The 22695-nt window shown below is 37.1% G+C and overlaps 1 protein-coding gene across 1 annotated transcript in view; it reads left to right on the top strand.

Annotated features, from left to right (window-relative positions):
• The window catches only part of LOC6643175, a 54057-nt gene that overhangs the window by 11719 nt on the left and 19643 nt on the right, over positions 1 to 22695 (top strand). Inside the window, exons 2-9 of the mRNA XM_002065742.4 lie at positions 3134 to 3413; positions 3528 to 3664; positions 5472 to 5597; positions 10710 to 10814; positions 11642 to 11733; positions 13149 to 13385; positions 14412 to 14570; positions 20029 to 20207. Of these exons, the coding sequence (XP_002065778.3) occupies positions 3134 to 3413; positions 3528 to 3664; positions 5472 to 5597; positions 10710 to 10814; positions 11642 to 11733; positions 13149 to 13385; positions 14412 to 14570; positions 20029 to 20207 (1315 nt within the window). The remainder of the gene's footprint in view (positions 1 to 3133; positions 3414 to 3527; positions 3665 to 5471; positions 5598 to 10709; positions 10815 to 11641; positions 11734 to 13148; positions 13386 to 14411; positions 14571 to 20028; positions 20208 to 22695) is intronic.

Below are 22695 nucleotides of genomic sequence, written 5' to 3'. Positions count from 1 at the left end.
CTTGATGTTTTCTGTGTGTTGTCGGGCCATCTTGTCATCGCCCACGGATGGTGTTAAGATTTTGCCTTTGAAATCGCAAAACTGCCGCCTGTTCCTTGTCAAAATGATTATGCTATGCTAATTTTTTTCCTCATTTCGTTTTCTGACGCCTTTTGGCCACTTAAAGTCGCCCTTGGCCTTGCAATGATCTTGAACAAAATTGAATAGATTACAGCTATGCCAGAATGTTTGCAATTTATTACAAACGATTTGAAAGCAAGCATTTTCCAAGTTTCGATTTTAAGCTTTGTCCTATTGATTATAAAACAAACAACTGGTCCAAAATTAGTTTTAGAATTCCATTGTTTGATTGATTTCTATTAGTCAAATAAATTTAAATGGATTTCCATTTAATGTAATTTGAAATTTATGCATACATTCTGAGTTTAGCCATACATATGTATGAAAGCAATTTATTTATTATTTCTAACTTGAACATCGTTACATGTCCAGTTTGCCTCAGTTTCGTTTTATTTACTTATATCCTAATCGTTGCCCTGTGTCTGCACGACGTCTTCATTCAGGTTAACTCTGGGCAAATTGAACAGGAGCTTACCTCAGTTAAGCCTTTCATAAGCATCACATAAATTCTTTGTCAATTGTGGCAAACGTTGTCCTATCCATATTTCTTTTTTTTTTCTCTCTCTCCCTCTCTCTCTCTCCCTCTCTCTCACTGCTTCACTTCACTTTGCTTTACTTGGGTCAAGATTTAGAATTGTAACTAGAAATTGATTGTGTGTTGTGGTATGAGAGAGAGAGAGTGCATTGATTGCTCTAAAAAATAAAACAGCTGATTGGGACAGGTCTAACGATGACCTTCTCTTTTATCGGTGTTTTTTTTTTTTTTTTTTTTTGCTGTTACTAATCCCCTTCTTGTCGTTCTATTGGTTAAGCAAAGCAATGACAAGGCAGTTGGCCAGAGGATTCGTTTCCTATGCCTTTGCTATATCTAAGCCTCTCTATCCTCATATGTGTCAAATATATTCACATAGACAGACTCATTCGGCTTATTCCGTTGCGATATTTACATTCCATTCAATTTGGTGTTGAAAGGTTAAGCGAATATTCTTTAAACATTGGTTAGAATAATTCTATTCTGTGCTTAACTACAGTTCTTTTTAGCCACTCGTTGTCAATATTTACCATGGAAACAAGTTTCTCATTTTGGGTTTTTTTTTTTCGTTCTATTATCCGCCACTTGCTCCAATTCCTTTGACTGGAGTTAATCATCTTATGAAACACATTTCCCATGGCCACTTGCAGCCTGTGACCCAACTCAGCATGAGGAAGCATTAGTCGTCCCTTGCCGCTATCATTCCCAAGGCATCAAAATTTGCAGCTTTCTTAAAAGTATGAGTATGTATATTCCGGTTGGGAATAACTCCATCGCCCTTTGTCGCTCCCGTTTTTCAATACCCCCCGTCATCCACATCCACAGCCCAGATCCAACCTCAATCCCAACATGCAACATACGAGTATACGCAATTATAGCGCAACTTGAGCGATGGCAAACATATTGACAGTAGGAAAACCCTTTGAGAGGGAGTGAAACAAAGCGTTATGAGTGTTTCCCGTTTGACACGTGCCTCTCCTTCGTGCCCGCTCTCTTGCCAAGTTAAGCGGTCCTCTGCCTTTTGATTGTCACGCCACATTATTATGCTTTATTTCCTGTGCCTTTTTCTCACTTATATTTTTGCATACCCTGTGTATCTATCAAATGAAAATGGGGTATAATAAGTTGGACTTGGACTATGGACTTATAAAGAATATCTCTCTTTAATGGGCTAGTTGGTATTCATCATCCGAACCTTTTTTATTTACTAGTCTCATTAGACCCATTTTGAAAAATTACTTTACTAAGGGAACTGGAGTTAGTGTATGTCTCGCTCGTTCATAGGAATTTGTGGTGTAGTAGAGAGCATTTCGTTGTCGGTTTTTGTTGAAAATTTTACTCAAAGTCGCCGTCAAATTTACATATAGAATGGAGTCCCCGTTGAGACGCTTGTCTCGGCATGTTCTGTCTTGGACTTGTTTGTGCTTTAGCCTTTTCTTTGCTGGCTTCCACTACAACTCAGTTCAGTTGCTGCTGTTGCTGTTGCTACTGCCATTGCTGCTGTCCTGTGTTGAAGTGTTTACAACACTTCCGGCATATAATGGAAAACAAAAGGCTTAAAAGGATACACAAAAGATTTGAGCAATCAAGTGCGTCTTTAAACAGGCCGAATCCAATAACAGTTTTCTTTTTCTTTTTTCTCTCTTTTGTATTTGGTTTTTTTTTTTTATTTCTTTTTCTTATTTTTGCACCTGCCATAACAATGCAGAGTTTTCAATATACGCAAAAGGGGCACGTCTGAGCCATAAAGTTATCCTGACAAAAAAAAAAAAAAAAGCGAAGAGAAATGTATGTATATGTATGTATGTAAAAAGAATGGACGGGGGGCGTATAAAACTTGAAGTAGTTAGGGCCGAAATGTGTCTGCACGGTCTTAGCCAAGGCCCCGACAACAGGAAAACCCAAAAGTTGAAGAGGTCGAAAGGAAAAAGAAGTTGAAGGGCCGTTTACAAGTATGTCGTAAGTTTTACTTTGAATGTTGAAGCACTTTGTTCTCTTTGTGCCACTGTCCAAAATATATGTATGTATGCACATAAATATACATATGTATATATAGAATTTATATGTACAATATAAATACATACTTCGTTACATTTTATATGCCATGTACTAACTAACTGCAAATAACTAATGTAAACTAATAACGTTCTGACTTGCCAATTAATATTTTGATTTATTTATTGACAATTGAAATCAGGTTACAGGTAAATGATTTAGACAAAAAGATTCATAATAACCTTTGTCACTCATATATGTATAAATAATGAATTGTTGATTAGGAAACGAAGAAGCACATAAACAATTCGATTTAAAACAAAATTCAGTAGTGAAATTTTTGACAAAGAGAAAGCAAAGGTCCAGTGTCAGTTAGTCGAGTAGGGCAGTTTACTTTGCTTTGTGTTTCATCAACTACACACCTGTCAGGGTGGGTTGTGTTGACTTAACTAATCGCACTTTAACTCTTTTAATACACACACACAGATGCTGCCTCCGAAACCTACCGATGCCACAAAAACCACAGGGGGAGGTGGCGCCCGTCACAAACACTGCCATCAGCAGCAGCATTTACTGCTGCTACGCCAACTTCAGCTGCAGCTTCTCCTTCTGCTGTTGCTGACCACTTTGGGCCTTGCCTGTCGTGTCTCGGAGTTTTCATGCAAGGGCAGCGGTAATAGTGGTAACATTTGCGTACCCCTCGACAAGTATTGCGATGGACGAACCGATTGTGCGGATGGCAGTGATGAGCCCAAACATTGCTCTGGTAAGTAGTAGTGAACGAGATGCCATCTACACAATCCACACACACACACACACATACACACATTTACATTTTTCTATACATGCATCTACATATATACAAATCTTTCGTTGACAGTGTGCAATCGTACATATTACGGCGACATTGGACGCACCTATTCCATAAAAGTGCCAACACCACAGTGGAATAAAATGCCCTTCCTGTGTCACTTGACATTCACAGCGTCCGGTCATGATCAAGGCGACATTGTCCAGGTAAGCTCAATTGAGAATTTTGAGAATGGGGCAACGGTAAAGGGTTCGGTGAAGTGGATGAGTGGATGCGTAGGTGTGTTTGTTGTTCTCCATTGCCGGCTCTCAGTTAAAGGCTTGAGTTTTAGTGCCCTGTAGGCCAAAGATTACGCAAACGTACCTCAGCGACATAAGTCCACAATGCATGCACAGATATAAACATACATCCCCACATGTATGTATGTTTGTGTGCATGACACAGCGGGAGCCGGATAACAGCAACCATCACATATAAGCCAGGATGTCTGCACATACATACATACATACATATGTACATATGTACATACATATATCCATGTGGATGCGTTCTACTCGCATTTTCATATATGACCCGTGCGTGTCTGGTTCTTTGTTTGTACGTTCCCATCGTTTGTTAGTTAGAGTTTTCCCAGAATGCGCAATTTAATAATTGTTAAAAATTTAAACACCAGCAAAAATCTAAAAATTCAGCAAATTTATCATATTTATTGCCACCATTTGTATATTTTATATCTACATTTGTTTATAAATGTTGGCAATAACAATACAGTCTTATAATTTATTATTAAAAATTTAATTTATAATTATATATTTGTTGACTGTCTCTTAGAAGGCCATGAAGTCTGTTTAGACCAAAAACTATCCAGATAAAACAAGGAAATTAAGTTCACGGAAAATTTATCTACTCCCAGAAAGAAAGAGAAATGGCCAAATCTTTCCTTCACGGCTGAATTTCCCTTTCAATTTAAGTTTCTTCCTAGAAAAACGTCAATATAATTGATTTCTCTTCCGTTCAATTTGCATTATATCATATTATTAAATGCCAAGCCAGAGGTATATATATTCTGTCAAACAAGCGGAGGGAAAGCGGGGTAAATAAAAAATAGTTTTTCCATTCCCTCTCAATGTCATTTTTGCACCTTGCACGAAAAATATGTCATGCCAAAAGGTATATTTATATATATGTATATAGTTTTTTTTTGTTGATTTTCGCAACGTATAAATCACGCGGTTGGCTTCCATTTATCTATTTCAACGTCGCCCTGTTGCGGTAAATTGATTGGAATAATATTGTTAGACCAACAACAAAAAAGAAAAACATTTCGAGAGATGAGGAATTTGGGCAAGGACCAAATTCTAGTATATATACATAAATGTTCACATTTTCAACATTTCCAAACAATCCAAAGGAATTTTCAATGCAATTTATTGTTTGTAAAATGAAGAAGATCTTGTTGCAAATAGAGCGAATTACCATTGTCATAGTTTAAAGTTTTAGTTCATATTCGATTATAATTATTACATGGATTTCTCTTCATTTAAAAGCTTTATTGCTTTTTTCGTTTGCGTTTTAATGTTTAAAAGATAAATTGACTTTAAATTAGAGAATAAGGATAAATTTTTGTATGCTGATTTAGAGCTTTTTGTTTTCTGTTTGCTGATGGCCAATTAAATATTCAAAAATTGGTCATGGTTGCATTTTTTTCCCCTCTCCGAATTAGATTTCCTTTTGCACAACTTTTGCGTTACAAAAAGTTTGTCAAACACCAAAATGTGACAAGCGAAAGGAGGAGGGGGGAGGGTGGGCGATGGGTGACTTTCTAAATTCTTAATTATTCGTGAATTATGCATTTTCATTTCATATGTTTTGGTCTTGCCTGTTTCTGTTTCCTGCTTCTATTTCATAATTTGATTAATTCGAAAGAATGACGATGACGATGATGATGATGAGGGTAATGATGATGATGATGATGCATATTTATATATTTGCGTCTGCTTTTCTATTTTACAGATCATATTTGATGGTTTTACTGTGGGCCGCTTTGATGAGGGCATGGTCGATACAGATGTGGATGGTTATGAAACGAGTCTAAGCCCCACCGGTGAGCTGCCTGGTTGTCCTGAAGGCTTTATGCAGGTAATATGCAAGAATTGAATTTACGACTATTGAAATTGAATTGAAATTGATATTATGTAAGCCCATAAAAACAAATACGAAGTTGTGTATTGGAGTTTTACACTCCATTTGGTTGTGTTGGTTGGTAATTTAATGCTTTAACCCGACTGTATTGGGTGAAAGCGAAAAAAGGGACATCACTCGATGTCGATGTCGATGTCGATGTTGATGTCGTTCGATTCAATCAATGTCCGAGTAATTCTGTAATTTTCCCCGTATTTCTTTCCCTTTCTATCGCTCTTATACAACTCCAACTATCTATCTCTTTTGCACGCATACTCCATGTCTGTCTTACAGTCTGCTCCTCTCATTCTGGCTCCTCTTGCCCTGTTGGCAAACATCACATTAGCCCAGCAAATTGAATTACGTCCAGATTGAAGCTTAAGTCCTGAAGGTTATCGTTGTTGTTGCTGTTGATTGGTTGGTTGGTTGGTTGGTTTGTTGGTTGTCCCTCCTTTTGGACAGAAAAGAAAACTATTTACGAGGGTCGACTTCAAAGTTAGCATGAAGACGAGAGGGAGATACATATACATATATGTCCTGTCTTAGCCTATGTAAGAATAACTATTTATCGATCAACCCTCTCTTGTACCCATATGTACATAGGTTTTTATCACAGAACTAAATCTCTGGCTAAATAAAATATACGCAATCGACAAAAAAAAGAAAAATAAAAATAAAACCTCATATGTATATACATACGACGATTGTACACACTTGCAAGGCCTTATTTTGTCTTAGAAAAGCATTTCGTAGGATACAGTTAAAGCACTTTGTATGAGATCTATTGAAATAATCCAAAGGGATATACAAATCTCGGCAATAGGGCTAAATCGGTAGGAAATATTTCATCGGCCCTTAACTAACTTGACTCTCGCCTCCTCCCGCCTTGTGCCTTTAATTTTTGTTTTGTTTTGTTTCGTTTCGGTTTTGGGGTTTCATGGTTTGGTAACTAACTAGTCGAGCCCGCCCGCTCTTTCAAGGCAGAGGGATGGACATGGGAGAGCTTGGGAAAACCATAAACCTCTATTAGTTTACCGATGCTGTTGTAGTTGACCCTCCCCCACCATCGCTCCACACTGTCGCATCCATCCATCTGCCCCATGTTGCAACAATAAATTTTAAGAACCGTGGGGCGTATGTTGGTGCTTGTACATATATAAACAACAAAAAAAATTAAAGTGTACTGGCTATCCACAACAGATCTTCCTGCTGTTCGCTATATGTCTGTCCCATTTGGTGCTCCTGTCTGTCTGTTGGAGCTGCATTTGGCGCTTGACATGTGTACGGAGGTATTCATTCCCGTATTCATCCTTGCCCATAGGTTTATCCCCTCCACCCTCCCCTCAACTCCTGGTTCTCTGGTTTCCAATTTCCCCTGTCGTTTTTTCTTTCGCTTTTAAAATGCAGTTAAAAATTTTGCCATTTTTTTTGTTCGCTTGTGGTTGTTGTCATTGTAGTTTTATATAAACTCGTAACTAACCGCAGGTTTGTGTTCTCTTCTGAAACGTTTTTATTTAAAAAATCATTTTTTTTCTTTTCGTTTTTTTGTCTTTTGGTGTTTGTTTTTTATATGTTTTTTAAGGCAAACAATTTTAACTGCTGACGCGGTTTTTGCTCCCGTGGTGAAACTCTTATAAATTATTCGTTACGTCACATAAATTCTTGACCGAAACGCATAGAAAATTTATAACCATCGACTCCTGCTTGACTACCTCTCTATACCTCCACACATACATACATACATACATGAATTCACGTAGAATCCTGTATATGTTTGTATGTGTATGTGTGTGTGTGGAGAGCTCGCCGAGTGTCAGTTTAATCATTTATTCAATTTTGTTTTGAACATTATTTTATCTCATGCATTTTGTAACAGGGCAAAAGGGCCTCATAGTCCTTTGAGTTCTTCAAGGCTTTCTTAGCGTGCGTGTGTGTATGTGTATGTGTGCTTGCGTCCGACCTTAGTCTGACCTTTTCTCAAATATTTTTCATAAATTAGCAAGCTTTTCGAATACACTTTGGTGCCAAATGTACATATGTTCTTATGTATTAATTGAGAGTCCTTTTCCATTATAAGAGAGATATTTATGGTATGAATGCAAATTTATATATATTTTAAATTATTATCAGTGGCGAAAGAGAGTCACTTAAGAGGAGGAACAAAAATCAATTTGAAAAACAGAATAAAAATTCAACTTACTTCAAAACTTTTAGCCCTTTTAAGATAATAAGTCAAAGTCTATTACAATAAACACACAGCAGAAGCTTGGCTTTTGAGTTTACTAAACAACCATTAAATAGAACTTTGGATTTTTATAGCATAGTTTTTTATATTTTCTGGGTTTCAAATTGCATTTTTTCATTTCTTTAACTGTGTATTTTTATCATATTAAAAAACTTCTTCAAGTTCAGCTAAAATTTCAAAAAATTTCCTATTTTAATTGATATTTAATTTACTTTTAGCACAAGTAAATATCAAAATTCTAAATCCATAGGGTAGTTTAGAAATAAAACAACATTAGTCGAAAATACTTTACTATTTGTCTCTAATTTATTAAGTGAATTTTGTTTGGTTTTTTCTAAATAATTCATACTAACTAACTCTGTAAGGCTTTGAAAATTCGTCTCGACTTAACTTTGTACACATAAATAACAAAGTTTATGTATGTTAATACCGTATCCACACAACAACAACAACAAGGATCATTGGCAGTAGAGCCTTGTGAAGGCCACCATCCTCAATTTTGAGTAAATGACTCAATTTTTGACAATCAAGGCAGATGTTTGCACAAAAGAGACAGATAGATACAAATATAGAGGAAGAGAGAGAGAATGTGTGAGAGAGAGAGAGTAAAAGCCCAAACAGACAAGGACACTCAAACACTATAAAAGATGCTCACTATGAAGTCTTCTTGTGTTGTTTTTTTCGGTCTATTGTGTTTATCCTATACTCTATACAATATAAAGAACTAGACCCTGATCAATGCAAATTAGTTAAAGATGGAATTGGATTTTTAATTTAGATTTTCTTTTTTTTTAACTTAAGAGTCTTGCTTAGTTGAATCATAGCGAAATTGAAAAATATTTTTAGCTTTTCAACTAAAGAAAACGCCAATAAAAACTTCATTTTTCTCCATAGTGCGTTTGGATTGACCAAAATTGTGGCATACTTTTAGGCATATGTTTATTTGCTGGCGAATACATCAAACGAAGGACATTTATTGTTGTTGTCAACCGCCCCTAGCAAAAAAAATGGAATAGAAAGTGTAAAAAGAATTGAAAACGTTTTAGCGTTTTCTGTCTGTTACATACTTTTCCATGACCCGCAGAGTAATTTGCTATCTATTCTCCTAGGACACTAAATGCATATTATGTATTGCATGTTGAAACATTATTTTAATAAATAAATTGCACGTTTCCCGCAAGGCTAGCCATTAAAACAGTAACTAACAATTTTAACAAGTTTAATTTATTTTTAATTAATAATACACCATCATTTCTATGTCAACATTTTGTTGCATTTTGGCTTAAGCAAAGTCAAAGAGAATGAGGCAAAGGCGCAAAACAAAGAAGATTAGACAGAGAGAAGTAGGAGGAGGAGAAGGAGAAGTGAAAGATAAACACAATGACAACGGCAGAGAAAAGTATAATAATTCGTTATGAAGTCAATGCTAATAATGCTCGAATGCACACAGAAAAAGTTGAAAACGGCTACAAAAAGAGGATGCCTATGAGGAGAGCAGATGAAAAATGGATGTGACTAGTCAGCCGGAGTTTGTAATGAATTTACACAAAAACGAAATCAGAAAATTACCATTATGCCCATGCCTATGCCACTGTCCATGCCCATGCCCATGCCCATGTTCATGTCGTGCCTCTCTGGTCTTGACTGAACTAAACTGCAACTCTAACCAGTCACAAATATTTAACGACATCGACTGGCCAACAACGACGGCAACTTTGCAATTACAGCAAAAATTGTTGTTTGAGTTGGACCAGCTGCAGGAGCCGCAGGACATGGGCATAGATATAGACTATAGACTATGGACTATCGACCATTGGACATCGACCACCGACCATTTACCAATGACCAACGACCATCATCGTCATCATCATTATCGTTATCATCATGGACATCATCATCATCATCATGGTTATCAACATTATCTTCATGCTGCAGTTCAAATAACCCATTACGTAAAAAACTTAATCAATTGGAACCACATGCACTGGCAAGGGAATTGGCAAAGTGTAAATGAACCTGACCTAGGCCACAGGCAGATGCAGATGCCGACATGCTGGCCAAAGAGACGGGGTACTTTTCTCCTCCGTCGTTCTCTCCCTCTCTCTCTCTCTCACTCTTCTCTCTATATAGAGGACTAACTGCTTTCTTGGTTGGCATTAGCTATGCTCAAATGAATGTCAATTGAACCGGGCTGCGGTGGCAAGAAACTGCAAAATACATGACATCGAATTTATGACTGAAACCACCCAACCAATAAACCATAGATGGATTCTTTGAAAATAAGTCTATGGTCAATACATATACCTAAATGCATATTTAAATCGACAGCCTAGTTAGTTGCTTCGATTAAGTTGTATCGATTGTAAGTTTCTAGTTTGATGATAATCAACCATATTGTATCATTAAGAGTTAATATAAAACATAATTACATATAGACACAAATATGTATATACATATATAGGAGAACATCTAGATCCACTTTTATTTGGTTCCTGCTTCCTGCTGTGCATTTGAAACTTTAGATGAACAATTTGTTTAACCTTTTTGTAGGAGTAGAACGATAAAATATTAAATGCCAAAAAGTTGGCAATTGACTCACTCAACTCAGGCAACCGAATAAACGACCAAGCAACCAACCAACCAGCACATCATATTTCATCATTTATGCCATGGCCAAGAGGACACGGACACGGACAAGGGTTAACTTAACCTACTTTCATTTACTTGCACAGCTTTAAGTTTTGTACTTTCCCTCATGTCGATGCGTGGCAATGTGGTTAATATTTCATTAATTAAATTTCTTTATATATTTATTTACTTGGCAGCTCAGCGAATTGGGAAGACCATTCACTGGTGGCTCCTGGTGTGGCAAGGCCACTGGACCGCAATTGTATTTCAGCGAAACATCCACGGTGACAGCTTCAGTAAAGGTGAGTGGTAATGAATGATAGGTTAGGTGTGTGTGTGTGTGTGTGTGTGTGCCTTGGGAGAGGGTAGAGAGAGAGAGACTGAGAGACCATTGATACACACAACCCCGTGTTGTTAATATTTTTACCTCATCTCCTCCCTTAGTTCAACAGGCGTAATGTTTACTTGCCACTTTTTGATTAATTTTTAAATAAACGCACAGCCATAAAAACGCCAAAATGAACAAGACGAAGGCAAACGACAGAGATTCAGCGATTTCCATGATGCTAGGACAGCAGTGTCCAGTTTCAGCTGCCATGCCACGTTGACATTGCCACTTCCCGGTTGCCGTTTCCCGTTTCCCAGTTTACCAGTTCCCCAGTCCTTCCAGTTGCTGGTTTGCTGGTTGCCGTTTGCCATTGCCTCAACGGCAAGAGTATAAATTATGTAAATTAAAAAACATTCATCGCCCATGCAGCGAAAGACTGTTTCTTCTTCAGAAGACTGTCGTTGATGAACAGTTGACATGGCTGCCCAGATTGAAGACTGCATAATTAATACGAAATTATAGTGTGCAGATGACAATTTGCCATTTTTTGTTTTTGCAATGACACGACAAGTGGTGAGGCAACGGCGAATTCCAATTGTTTTCTATGACACAGATAAATATTTCACACTTCAATCACAGCCCATAACACCCCACCCACCCGCCTACACACACACACAGTATTGATTTTTAAAATTATTATGTTGTATCTTTTCACGCAACATACATATCTATGCATATATACAAATACAAAAACATATATACTTATATATATATATATTTGTTCGTCTTTCAATTTCACAGGTATTCCATCCGCCACGCAATATACGGGATGAGAAGCCTTTTGAGTTCAGCATCAGATATAAATTTATAAGCCAGTCCGATGCAGTTGTGAGGTAAGAGTTGGCAACACGACAAACGTTCTACAAGCAGCACTCTGTCGCATTTAGGAAAACAAATCTAGCGCCAAAAAAAAAATACATCTAGGTTGGCTTTAAGAAAATGTGCAGCTGACGCGAGGAAAATTCCAAGTATATAGAATATTGTCTGGGCGAAAAGTGTTTGTGGCAGGTTTATTAACACCCTTTATGGTATATGTACATATAAGTTAGGTCCGATAGAAAACTCCGAAAATAAGAGTCAACACCAAAACGCAAGAAGGTAAAATAATGCGTTAAAAAGATCTTATGCAATGCATTTAAAGAAAATCATAAAATATCATTTTGAATTAAATTTATTTGCTACATTTTCATACTTTTTGTGCCATAAACTCCTTTGAATGGGTTTAAGGATATTGTTGAAATCAAATTCATGTGACTTGTGATATTTTTGTTATATATATATGTGTACACATAGTCAAAAGAATCATGTGATAAGCCGATTTTGCAAACTTTAGAATTGTGGCCAAAGTGCGATAGCTTCAGCAACTTGTTCACTTACTCAAAATATTTCAAATTTCAAATCTTATCCAGCATTCCCCGCCATGATATCTGGCGCTAACAATTTATCATACAACTCTTGAGGACTCTGCAATGGGTTTTTGTTTTCTGCTTTTTCGCAAAACGCTCTTTCCTTTTGCTCTTTGTTTGTGTGCTTCTGTGAGTGGCTTTCTCTCTCAATTTAAATGCTAGAATTTAAATCTGAGCCACCTGATGGTGGTGCTCAGGTATTGGGGCAAAGTATAGTTAGGGGATATATGTATGTATGTAGGATGAGGCGCGGGGTTGGTAATGGCAGAACAAAAAAGCCACTTGGTTTCTGTTCCAGTTCCTTGGGGGAATGCATAAAACATGAGCTGGCTTCAACTCCAACTTTTTTGTGTGAGTGTGTGCAAGTGTTGTTCAAGTGAGTGTGTGTAAATGTGTGTGTGTGTGTGTGTGTGTATATGTATGTTCGTTCAATAGAATTTTCAACCATTTGTACCTGGCCATATGTCAAATTTGTCCTTTATATGTGTCGCGAGAGACACAGAGAGAGAGAAAGAGTAATTGAAATGTATTTTACCCCCGAACAAATTTCATGCAATTTACTGTACAACATTTTCAAAAGAACAACAAAAACTATGCAACTTATTTCGAATCTTGTACTAAAATGAACTATAGATATTGAGATAGATAGTTAGATAGATAGAGAGAGAGAAATAGTTTGATAAAAGTATGCATAAAAGAGAAAGGATTAGTAAAATAAACGAAATTTTATGCAAATTGCCAAACCTTAATACCGATAGTTGTAAAATAAACTCATTCACACACACACACACACACAGAGAGTAATACGCTTACACACAAACATTCTTTATTGCTTTCCACAGGTATGGACTGCCTGATAAACCTCTTGAATTGGGACGTGTCACACCTGGCACCTATTGTACACGGCAATTCGATGAATGCTATCGTAACAAGTGTCGTCTGCAGAGTCCAAATTATCCTGGTATGTATCCAAGGAATGTTACTTGCTATTGGACCATACGACAAAAAGAAGTTCCTACAAGCAAACATGCCATGATTGCTGTTAGCCAAGAGAATCAACACAAGGCCTTAGTAAAGCGGTGAGTATGCATGCAACTGGGTGACAAACAGGCGGCGGGGTGAATAACTATCCTTTAGAGAGATACACACACTCGACCCCGCCCACCAAATGCGACCAAAATTAGAGCAGGGGCTGGGCATTAAATAAGCATTACGTACGACTATTGCATTTGTATGAGAAATTTCCATTTGGCAAATTGCTAAACGAAAGGTTTTACGTTGGCCATAGCAAAACTCCGCTTTCCCCATCCTTTCCCAATCCTTTTATTTCTCACTCTCTCCCCTCCCTCCCCCTCACTAGTCGCAGTGCTCGATTTCAAACCGAATGCAAATTGTTAAGCACTTGCTGCTCCTGCTGCTTTCATATAGTACATTTTGTATCTATATACGTACGTACATATATATATATGTATGTATTTGTATCAACGGATGCATACATATATCCAATTAACATTTACATACAATGCACATGCAATTCGCTGACAAAATGCTCGACAACTAACTGGATTTTGTTTCCACTTATTTGAATATGTATAAATTTAATGCAAAAAGATTCCAAATTGTTTAGAAAGATTATCTTAGAATTCAATTCAAGCGTCTTAATATTGTTTACGAAGAACATCAAATAATATATATATTTCACACCTTGTAGTGAATATATATTTACAACATATGTAAAAAGAAAACATCAATTTGTTTCAGTTACTCACTCAATAAAATATCACGTATACGACATGTGCTAGTTAAGTTATTTATTCAACTGCCCAAAAAAGTAGGCAACATTGTTTGTTCACATCGAAACGTTTACAATTGGCAACATCAAAAATTGTTCGTCTAAACGATTTTAATAAAAAATATATATTTATAATGAATTTCAGCAATAATTTGCATAGGAATCATTCAATTATTCGCATGCAAAATAAAAGTTTGCAGCAATTCAAATTAGTCAATAAAGAAAACAATAAAACCTCACTCAACACACAACTGCAACTATATAAAATATATATGTATCATTTTCATTTCTTTTATCTCTTTAATTCCCACAGTTCCATTGCCAGTTTTAATAAGACATCGCGCTCCATACGGGCTTGGTCGGATTGCACGGGCGAACGCGATCATTTAATATTTTATGATGGCAGCTCAACAAATGATCCCGTTTTGGCCAAGTATTGCGGCGGTGACTGGCTACCACGGGTTGTATCACGGTAAGTTATACTGTACAAAAGATGAATGTACTATGTACATACATACATATAAAGACTTTGCTTTCAAATGGCTTACAGAGAAACACAGACAGACAGGCAGACAGACGCATTTATTTAACGCCATTTCGCTTTTGTGAGAGAAAAAAAAAACAAGAAAAAAAGGATGAAAAAAATTAAATATAAGCCACAGCAAACTCATAACACATTTACAATGCAAAGGATGCGGGACAGATATTTTAATGAGCATGTGTGAGTGTGTGTGTGTGTATGTGTGTGATGCTATGTGAGAAGTCCGCAGCCGACCGACTAGTGCACTGCACTGCAATGCAGTTTTGACCTGGAGGCGTATGTGTTCCAATTCATAGATACAAAGACGCTCACGCATACACATACCCAAGCATATACACAAACACACATGCACACACATCCACACACACTCACACATGGAGTAAAAAGAAAAAAAATAGAATAAAATACCCATACACATTGCAGAGACAGAGATGGAAGGAGACATAGTCAATGCTTAAGCAAAAACCGGAAATTGGGTTGCTGTGCAGACAGCAATGAACGCCGCTTCCTTCTCTCTCCCTCTACCTAACCCTCCTTCATCCCACCACCCTGTTTGTGTCTTTTTCTCTCTCACTCTTTGGACACTCTTTCTTTGCATCTCTTTCAGAGAATTTCTCATTCATTGAAATAGATTTATGTTGCCGTTTGCAACTTTGGCTTTGCTTTGCCTCCTTCCTCTCCCTCTTTCGGTCTGTGCATCCTTCTCTTACTTTTCCGCTTTCCTCCATTTTAGGTTCGAACTCCTTACCCTTATTCTCATCTTGTCTCCCTATTGAAAACATTATTGCATGTGATTTATGCAATAATACAATTTTCCTCATTAGTTGCCCCCAAAAGTTGCTTATAGAGAGATTGGCACGCCAATATTCATCCTAAAAGGGTTAGAGGAAACCTTGACAAGGGTAAGAGAAATTACACCCACATACACATTCGCACACACACACACACACACACTGTGCATATATGTGTGCACATAAGTGAGTGAACTGGCTCAAGTGCCTTTGCCTTAGAAGCTATTATAGAATACATTCTATATTCCACCCTTTGGATTTAACATAGTTAAAACACTAGTTCATTACACCCTACAAAAGAAAAAAGTAGCTCAAAGAGCATATATATTCTATAATCACTTCAAAATTGCTTAAAGTTGGAGGAAATTCCACGATTTTATTAAATTCTGAAATAACTTCCTTGTAATTGGCTCCATCGTTAAAACATATGTATCTATTTACATTGTGCAAGACTTAAACAACATTAAATACCTTCCCATTTTTAAAACCATTTGAAATCTTTTGTTAGTGATGAATGAAAATCAATACAATTAGATTCCTCGTTTCGATAACACACAGAAAATATCATATATAGTAGGTATACATACATATATATTTACTGCAGTTGTTGCATCGATTCAATAGACAACAATGACTGCCACAGACGTTGCCTTCGTCGGTGGCTGTGAATTGCTCGTTTGTGTGCGTCTCGCAGTGTGCGACGGTGCAAAGAATGCTGCAAAATTCAATGGCGATTATGTGAAAAAGTGAAATAATGTAGTTTGGTTGTCGAAACAACAATTAAATAGCTGGTAAATTCTATTATTTGATGTGTCTTTGGTTTTTCTCTTTTCCCCGAATTAGTGTTGAATGAAATCATTCATGGTTTAGCAATAATAAATTATGTTCAATTGAACGACAGTTTTTAAACAACAACAAAAATTTCTTTCTGTTAGTCATTTATCTAGACACATGAACACTTGGGTGTACGTGTTTTTTTTTTTCTAACGAAACGAATTGGTTTCCGCTGTTTTAAAGGGGTTAGACAAATGAAATGCTGCTTTGACTGCGGTTGAGCTTGACTCTAATCTCTTAATGAGTTGCACTTTTGCATATATTGAGGTCTTCCTGATCGAGGAAGAGCAAAGAGAGGCAGAAATCTTATAAGCAAACGCATCAAAAATGCATAAAGGGTAAAATGCAGGGCATTAAGCTAGGGCTCCATCATGGGCCCCTTCTCGACCTACTTTGCCCCCCCAACATCATCAACCAGCACTTAGCAGCAGTCAGGCACCCAGGCAAGCAACCGTGTAGTCAGGCATCCAGTCAGGATCGTCTTTCCGAGATGACGAATTATAAATGCACACACAGGTCCACTCCCGCCTTTCTCCTTAAGACCCACACAAACTCATCCATACCCCATACCAACAAGGGAGAGAGAGAGCGACAGAGCTGTACAATTTGATAGGTACCTTTTGCTCCTTTTACCTTGACTTTATGCGAAAATCGCAAATGCATACGGTAAGAGAAAGACAGAGAGTGAACGGGTGAAAGGGGCAACAAAAGCAATCGAGAGGGAGAGAAAGAGCGAGTGAGAGGTTGGGTAGTGTAAAATGGGGCAAATGCCGCATAAAAATTATTCATTTCCCCCCTCAAGCAACTTCAAATTGCAACATAATAAAGGTGCCAAAAGAAGTTGATGGGCGATGGCTTTTTATTTTTTTTCATTTTTTTTCTCCTTTTATTGGTTTTCCTTTCTACTTTACTTTGTTGTTTTTTATTGCATCAGCAGGTGGGCACTATTGAAATTCAATTCATTTATATAATGACCCAGCATAGGTCGTTGCTGGTTATCAAAGAAAAAAAAAAGGGAATCAAACACAATAATTTTCATATCACTGGAAATTTTCTTTATGCCTCTGACCTGATAAGAGGTCAGTGGTAATATGTATGGTCAGAATACTCTGACCCTTCTTCTACGCACATGTATGTATGTATGTGTGTATAGTGTATTCTGTGTTTACCTTTGATTTTGCCATCAAGAATGCCGCAGGCTACCCATAAAGTCACCCAATATGCCACGCACCCATCAGGAAGAACGCACTGCATGAATTCAAAGATGGAGCAGCTGCTGCTAGAGGATGGGGGGGAGTAGATGTAGAATATTTGCGAGCTATATTAAAAATTAATTTACTTTTCATTTGCAGTTTATTGCACTTGGCTGCTGCAGCTGCTGCCATCATCATTCCCAACCCCCTGAACCAGCACCATTCACCTTAGTCAGGACACGTACCGTTTTAATAATAAGAACTTGTGTGTGTCTTTCTTTTTATATTCCTCCGACTCTCTCTACCACACCCACTTCCACTTCCACTTCCACCTCAAAACAACACAACTTCAACGTATTAAAAAGCCATTTATGTGGGCCATATTTGATGGCTTTTGACATCGGCTCAGTGGCTCTCCGTGTTACGGATCTAAATACAAGTACTTGGCATATTCGTTTTTATCCCCCATGCACAATCCAGTGAGTGTTAGGGTATTTTGGAGTCTACAAGTTATTATTCGATTCCCTTCGATATGGTTAACAACTTTTTGCCACAGGGTATTCTAAAAGTCGATCTGACAACTTGCCTACGCAATTTTTATGTTATTCTCGTTTTTTTTTGCTTCTTTCTTTTTTTTGTGCTTTTTCTTTTTTTGGTTTTATGTGGAAAACCCATGTTGTCGTTGAGTAATAAAAATTCAATTTGAAATTTAAATTGAAAAGCTTGACGAGACATTTATGCTGTGGCTTTGGGTAAGGTAAGCAGCTCATTGGGATTCATGGGCAAAAAAACTATGACAAGCTTTTGCCACCAAAGAATAGCCAAACTAATAGAGATGGACATGAAACAAAAACATAGTATTGAAATTGAATGAAGAGGCATGGGAAAAAGATAATAATCTAGCCAGATATATAGGAAAAATCGTTAAAATTACCGGGTAAAGCGAGCTTATAAAGACCTTTCCCAATTTTCATCATATTACCTTTCATCTACACAATTATAAATTAAAACTTCTGACAAAAGTATATATACAAAAATTGGTTTTAGTACCTGCATAATAATTGGGAATCAAAATTAAATCTGCTATATATATTCGTATAAATGCAAAGATTAGGTATTTTTCAAAGAATAGTTAAAACTACTTGACATACAGAATATTTGTTGCTTGTCTAGAACGTTTTTAAAGCTTTTAAGACTTACCCTTAAGCTTGATTGGGATATTTCACACAATTTGCCAACTATTGTTGTGGGATTTTCTTAGCAATGCATTTTTGAAACATTGTTATGTCATTTAGAAGAGACCATAATCCAGTAAGGACAAAGGTAAATAAACTCGAGAGGAATAAAGCAAACATTGTTTAAATGACCTGCAAAGAATATAGAAAGCAATTGTTCAAAATTTAATCATATACATACATATAGACATGGATAACATTGACATTTACATTGTTTTTGGCAGACTTATTAAATGGATATTGTTTTTATGCATGTCCTGATATTGGTAATATTGATTCAGTTGTAAAGTAATCTCTTACCGAAACTTGAAAACTTTTTCGCCCGCCTAAGCTGGCGCCAGTTGGTCTCGTCTGAGCTGAACTGAACTGAACTGGTCTGGCCTGCCCTAAGCTGGGTGTTAGTTTTCGCTGCACTACACCCACAACCCACAACTGATTGTCATTTGCCATAGTTTTAGGCTGAAAATCACAAATAGAAAGAAGGAAAGACAGAGCGAGAGAGAGCGAAAGACAAACGGGTGGGCAAAAGTAAATGAACATTTTGTTAGCTACCTCCTGCTCAAACTTCTCCATCTATCGAGTGGGCTTGCCAAAAAAAAAAAAAAAATAGAAAAAACTTGCGCTCAACTTTCTGCATCATCCCCTAGACAATAGCGAAAAAAGTTAATTTGGCAGCAAAAATGCAAACAACCAGACGACAAACGCAACGCGGGACACTTTAAATAGCAAGACCAGAACCATGACTGAACCGCTGGGATGGGTAAGGGTTTTGGGTTTTGGGTTTGAGCGGGTGGAACACAGTTTTTGGGTGGGGTGGGAAAGCAAAACAAAGCAAAGCAAAATACTGCGTCATACTTTTAGGCGTGGTTGTTCCCTCTCTAGCTGTACCCATTCCCATTCCCATAGTCATACCCATTACCCCTACAACACTCGCTCATAAACATTTTTGGCAAGCCGCCCGCTCTCTATGGCTGTTGGTGTTGTTGTTTGTTTGTTTGTTTGTTGTTGGCCAAAAACTTTACGACTTTTCTTCTTGTTTGCCCGAAAATTGTGCAAATTAAATTTATGTGAAACAAGTTTTTTCACGCCTCTAATTGGAGTGGCAGTTGCCTGGTCAGGGACTCAAACAACAGACAGAAGATGGAAATGAAACAGGCAGCGACAGTGCAAGAGTTGCCGGCAAGGGTAAACTAGAGAAATTTTCAACAGATTTCTTCTTAGCAATTATGTCGAAAAATGTCTAAATGAAGGCAATGCTACATATTTTACATTACATAAGTTTAACTAGTTAGATTATCGATTGTTTCTTATATTATATGTTTTCTTCTATTTCAAGTGGTCCTGAAATGCTGGTGGCTTTTCATTCAAGCCCCTTCTCGGCACCTCTACAGCAGGGTATACCGAATCGTGGCTTTGAACTGGATGTGGATATACTTTTTACCGATTCCGATTCATATGATTTTGCCCAGGGCACAAAGAATCTCTGCGAATTTCACATCAATGCCTCCAATCCGGGTAAGTAATCTACGAAATGTCTGATACATAATGAAAATCACAATCCATATGATTAAGCCAACCCGCCTCTGGGGGGCCATGGGAATTCATCATGTTGTTGGCTTACTGCCTGTACAGGTGCGTGGAAAACCATTTCATCTGCTGGGAATCCCCAATAAGAGTGTGTGCACGGCCATTGGGCCAATGTTCACACTTAAAACGGGGTCACATTTGCCATTTTACACTCTCTTCCAACAGGGAATTTAAATATTTTCAACAATGTAAGACAGTTAAGTAGGTTTCTTCAATAACGAAAAATTCAACTAGGTCAGTTCATCCAATTTAAAAGCGGTTTCTGTGGTTTCTCCCCTTGTTTCCTTAACCCGCTCTGCTGTTTCCAACAGATTACAAATGCACCGGAAAAAAAGGAAACCATAAAGCTTCCGATAAGAATTGATTGTAATTGAATGACTCGAGACACTCTCTTGGACGTAAAAAAAACTTTGAATCCAAGTTTTGATATTATTCAATCATAATCATTCTGTTCAAACGATAATAAAACTCTTCGATCAATAAGAATTTGCAAGAGTGTACAAATGTCGTCAAAAGTTGTGAATATTTTTTAAAATTATTATTTAAATTGCCTACACATTAATGCTACTTGAGGAAACAGCCTCTAGCTGATATTCCTTGCTTTCAATTTGGGAAGGGGCAAAAACTCCGTCGCCTTAAAACTTAATTGGAATAACAACAACCACAAAAAGTGGCAATACTTTTGACGTTTCCTAGCAGTAACAGGGCCAGAATGAATCTGAAATGGGGTATGGGTAAGGGGTAACCAAGAACCAGGTGTTTCATTAGCCTAGCCATAAGGTGAGATGGACTAAATTAGATTTTAATGAAATTCAAGGCCAGACAGTGACAGTAGGGGTAATAACTAGAAAATACATTATGAGAAGGTTATTTCAGGCTTGACTTGCTTTTACTTAAATCAAGCAATTATAAAATGAGAAATTTGCTAAATGCCAAGGATAAGATTGCCGCAAAATGAAAAAATAAAATGAATCCTTCATTCTCTCATTGGGTCTTAACTTACAACTCGTAGGCACTTCTCTGAATATTAAAGTAGCCAATCTGGTAAGTGAGCTAACTAAGTGAGTAAGTGTCTCCTCCTCCCGCCCGAGAGCTGTCCCTTAATCATCCCACACACACACACACACACATTGTATAATTGCGGCAAATTATGAGAGCATTTCATACTTTTTTTCGTTTTTTTTTTTTTGTTTTTTACTGCTTACCAATCTTCTTGGTTTTCTTGGGGTTTTTTCGGGTGGTCAAGCAGCGTCAGCCAGCTGCATTTAATTGAAAATTTATTAAATGAAATTTGAGCAAGTTGCTGCTACCAACTGATGAGTAGTGCGCGCCCAAGAGTAGGCAACGGAAGTTTCGTTCTCTGGCCACAGCCGCTAATGTTCATTAATTTGCACTTAATAACTTTTGTGAGTAGATTTTATTTTCTGGCTTTGGCCGTTTTTCTTTTCATCATCTATGCTCCCCACAACCCACACCACCTACCCCCATCACCATCACCGTCACCGTCAACGTTATTTGCAAATTTCAAATTAGTGTTTTGGTTGAGAAGGCAATTTCGGCAGCATCAACTCACTCGATCTACATTTTCTATGCCGTATTATTGTTGGTTTTAATGTTGTCGTTGTTGTTGTTGTTGTGCTCATTAACTTGGGTGCGTATTTATTTATTTTTTTTCTTTTCGCTTTGCCTTGCCTTTTGCTTTTGCGCTAATGTTGTTGTTTCTGCTTAATTTTTGACCGTTTAACTTTAGCTTTACCCTGACTTAATGCTTTGGGAAATTGCCCAGATGTGCCCGCCTGCTGTTGTCTTGCTAGGATAATGAGAGAATTGAAAAAGGAAGAGGAAGGTAAAGGAAATGAAGGAGGGATAAGTATTAGCAGGGGTCTTTTGCTCATATCTATCATAGTTTTAATCTGTCCAGATGGAAATAAATTCAAAGGAAAACTTTAATTATGTCGAAAGTTGGAATTACTTATTGTTAGGCAAAGCTGTTAAAAGTTTTTTGTTTTTTTTTTCCCTTTAATAAAAAGCATGAAGCGGATCTAAATACATTTCACTCTATGCTTCAATTTAATCCACAAACTACTTATCATCCGTTTCATTATTTATCTAACTAGTGGAAACGATTTTAAAGTCCAACAAAATATTTAGCCAAGATTCAAATAGTCTAGATGTTCCTCTTGGTAGCTTATACAATTTAGTAGAAAGCATTTTTAATTAAAATTAAAAAAAAAAATCAGAATGTGTCAACTTATTAATCAAAATATTTAAATGGCAAAAAGCTTTCAAGTGGACTCTATCTAGCGTCCATAACAATTTCTGTTTAGCTCACTCGAGGGCAGTTTTCGAACTTTCTGTGAACCCATCTAGCTAATGTTTAATTGACATTGGGATTATTTAAAGCAAACGGTAGAAA

Source organism: Drosophila willistoni (genome assembly GCF_018902025.1).
Source record: "Drosophila willistoni isolate 14030-0811.24 chromosome XR unlocalized genomic scaffold, UCI_dwil_1.1 Seg41, whole genome shotgun sequence".
NCBI lineage: Eukaryota > Metazoa > Arthropoda > Insecta > Diptera > Drosophilidae > Drosophila > Drosophila willistoni.
This window is presented reverse-complemented; position numbering and strand designations above follow the sequence as displayed.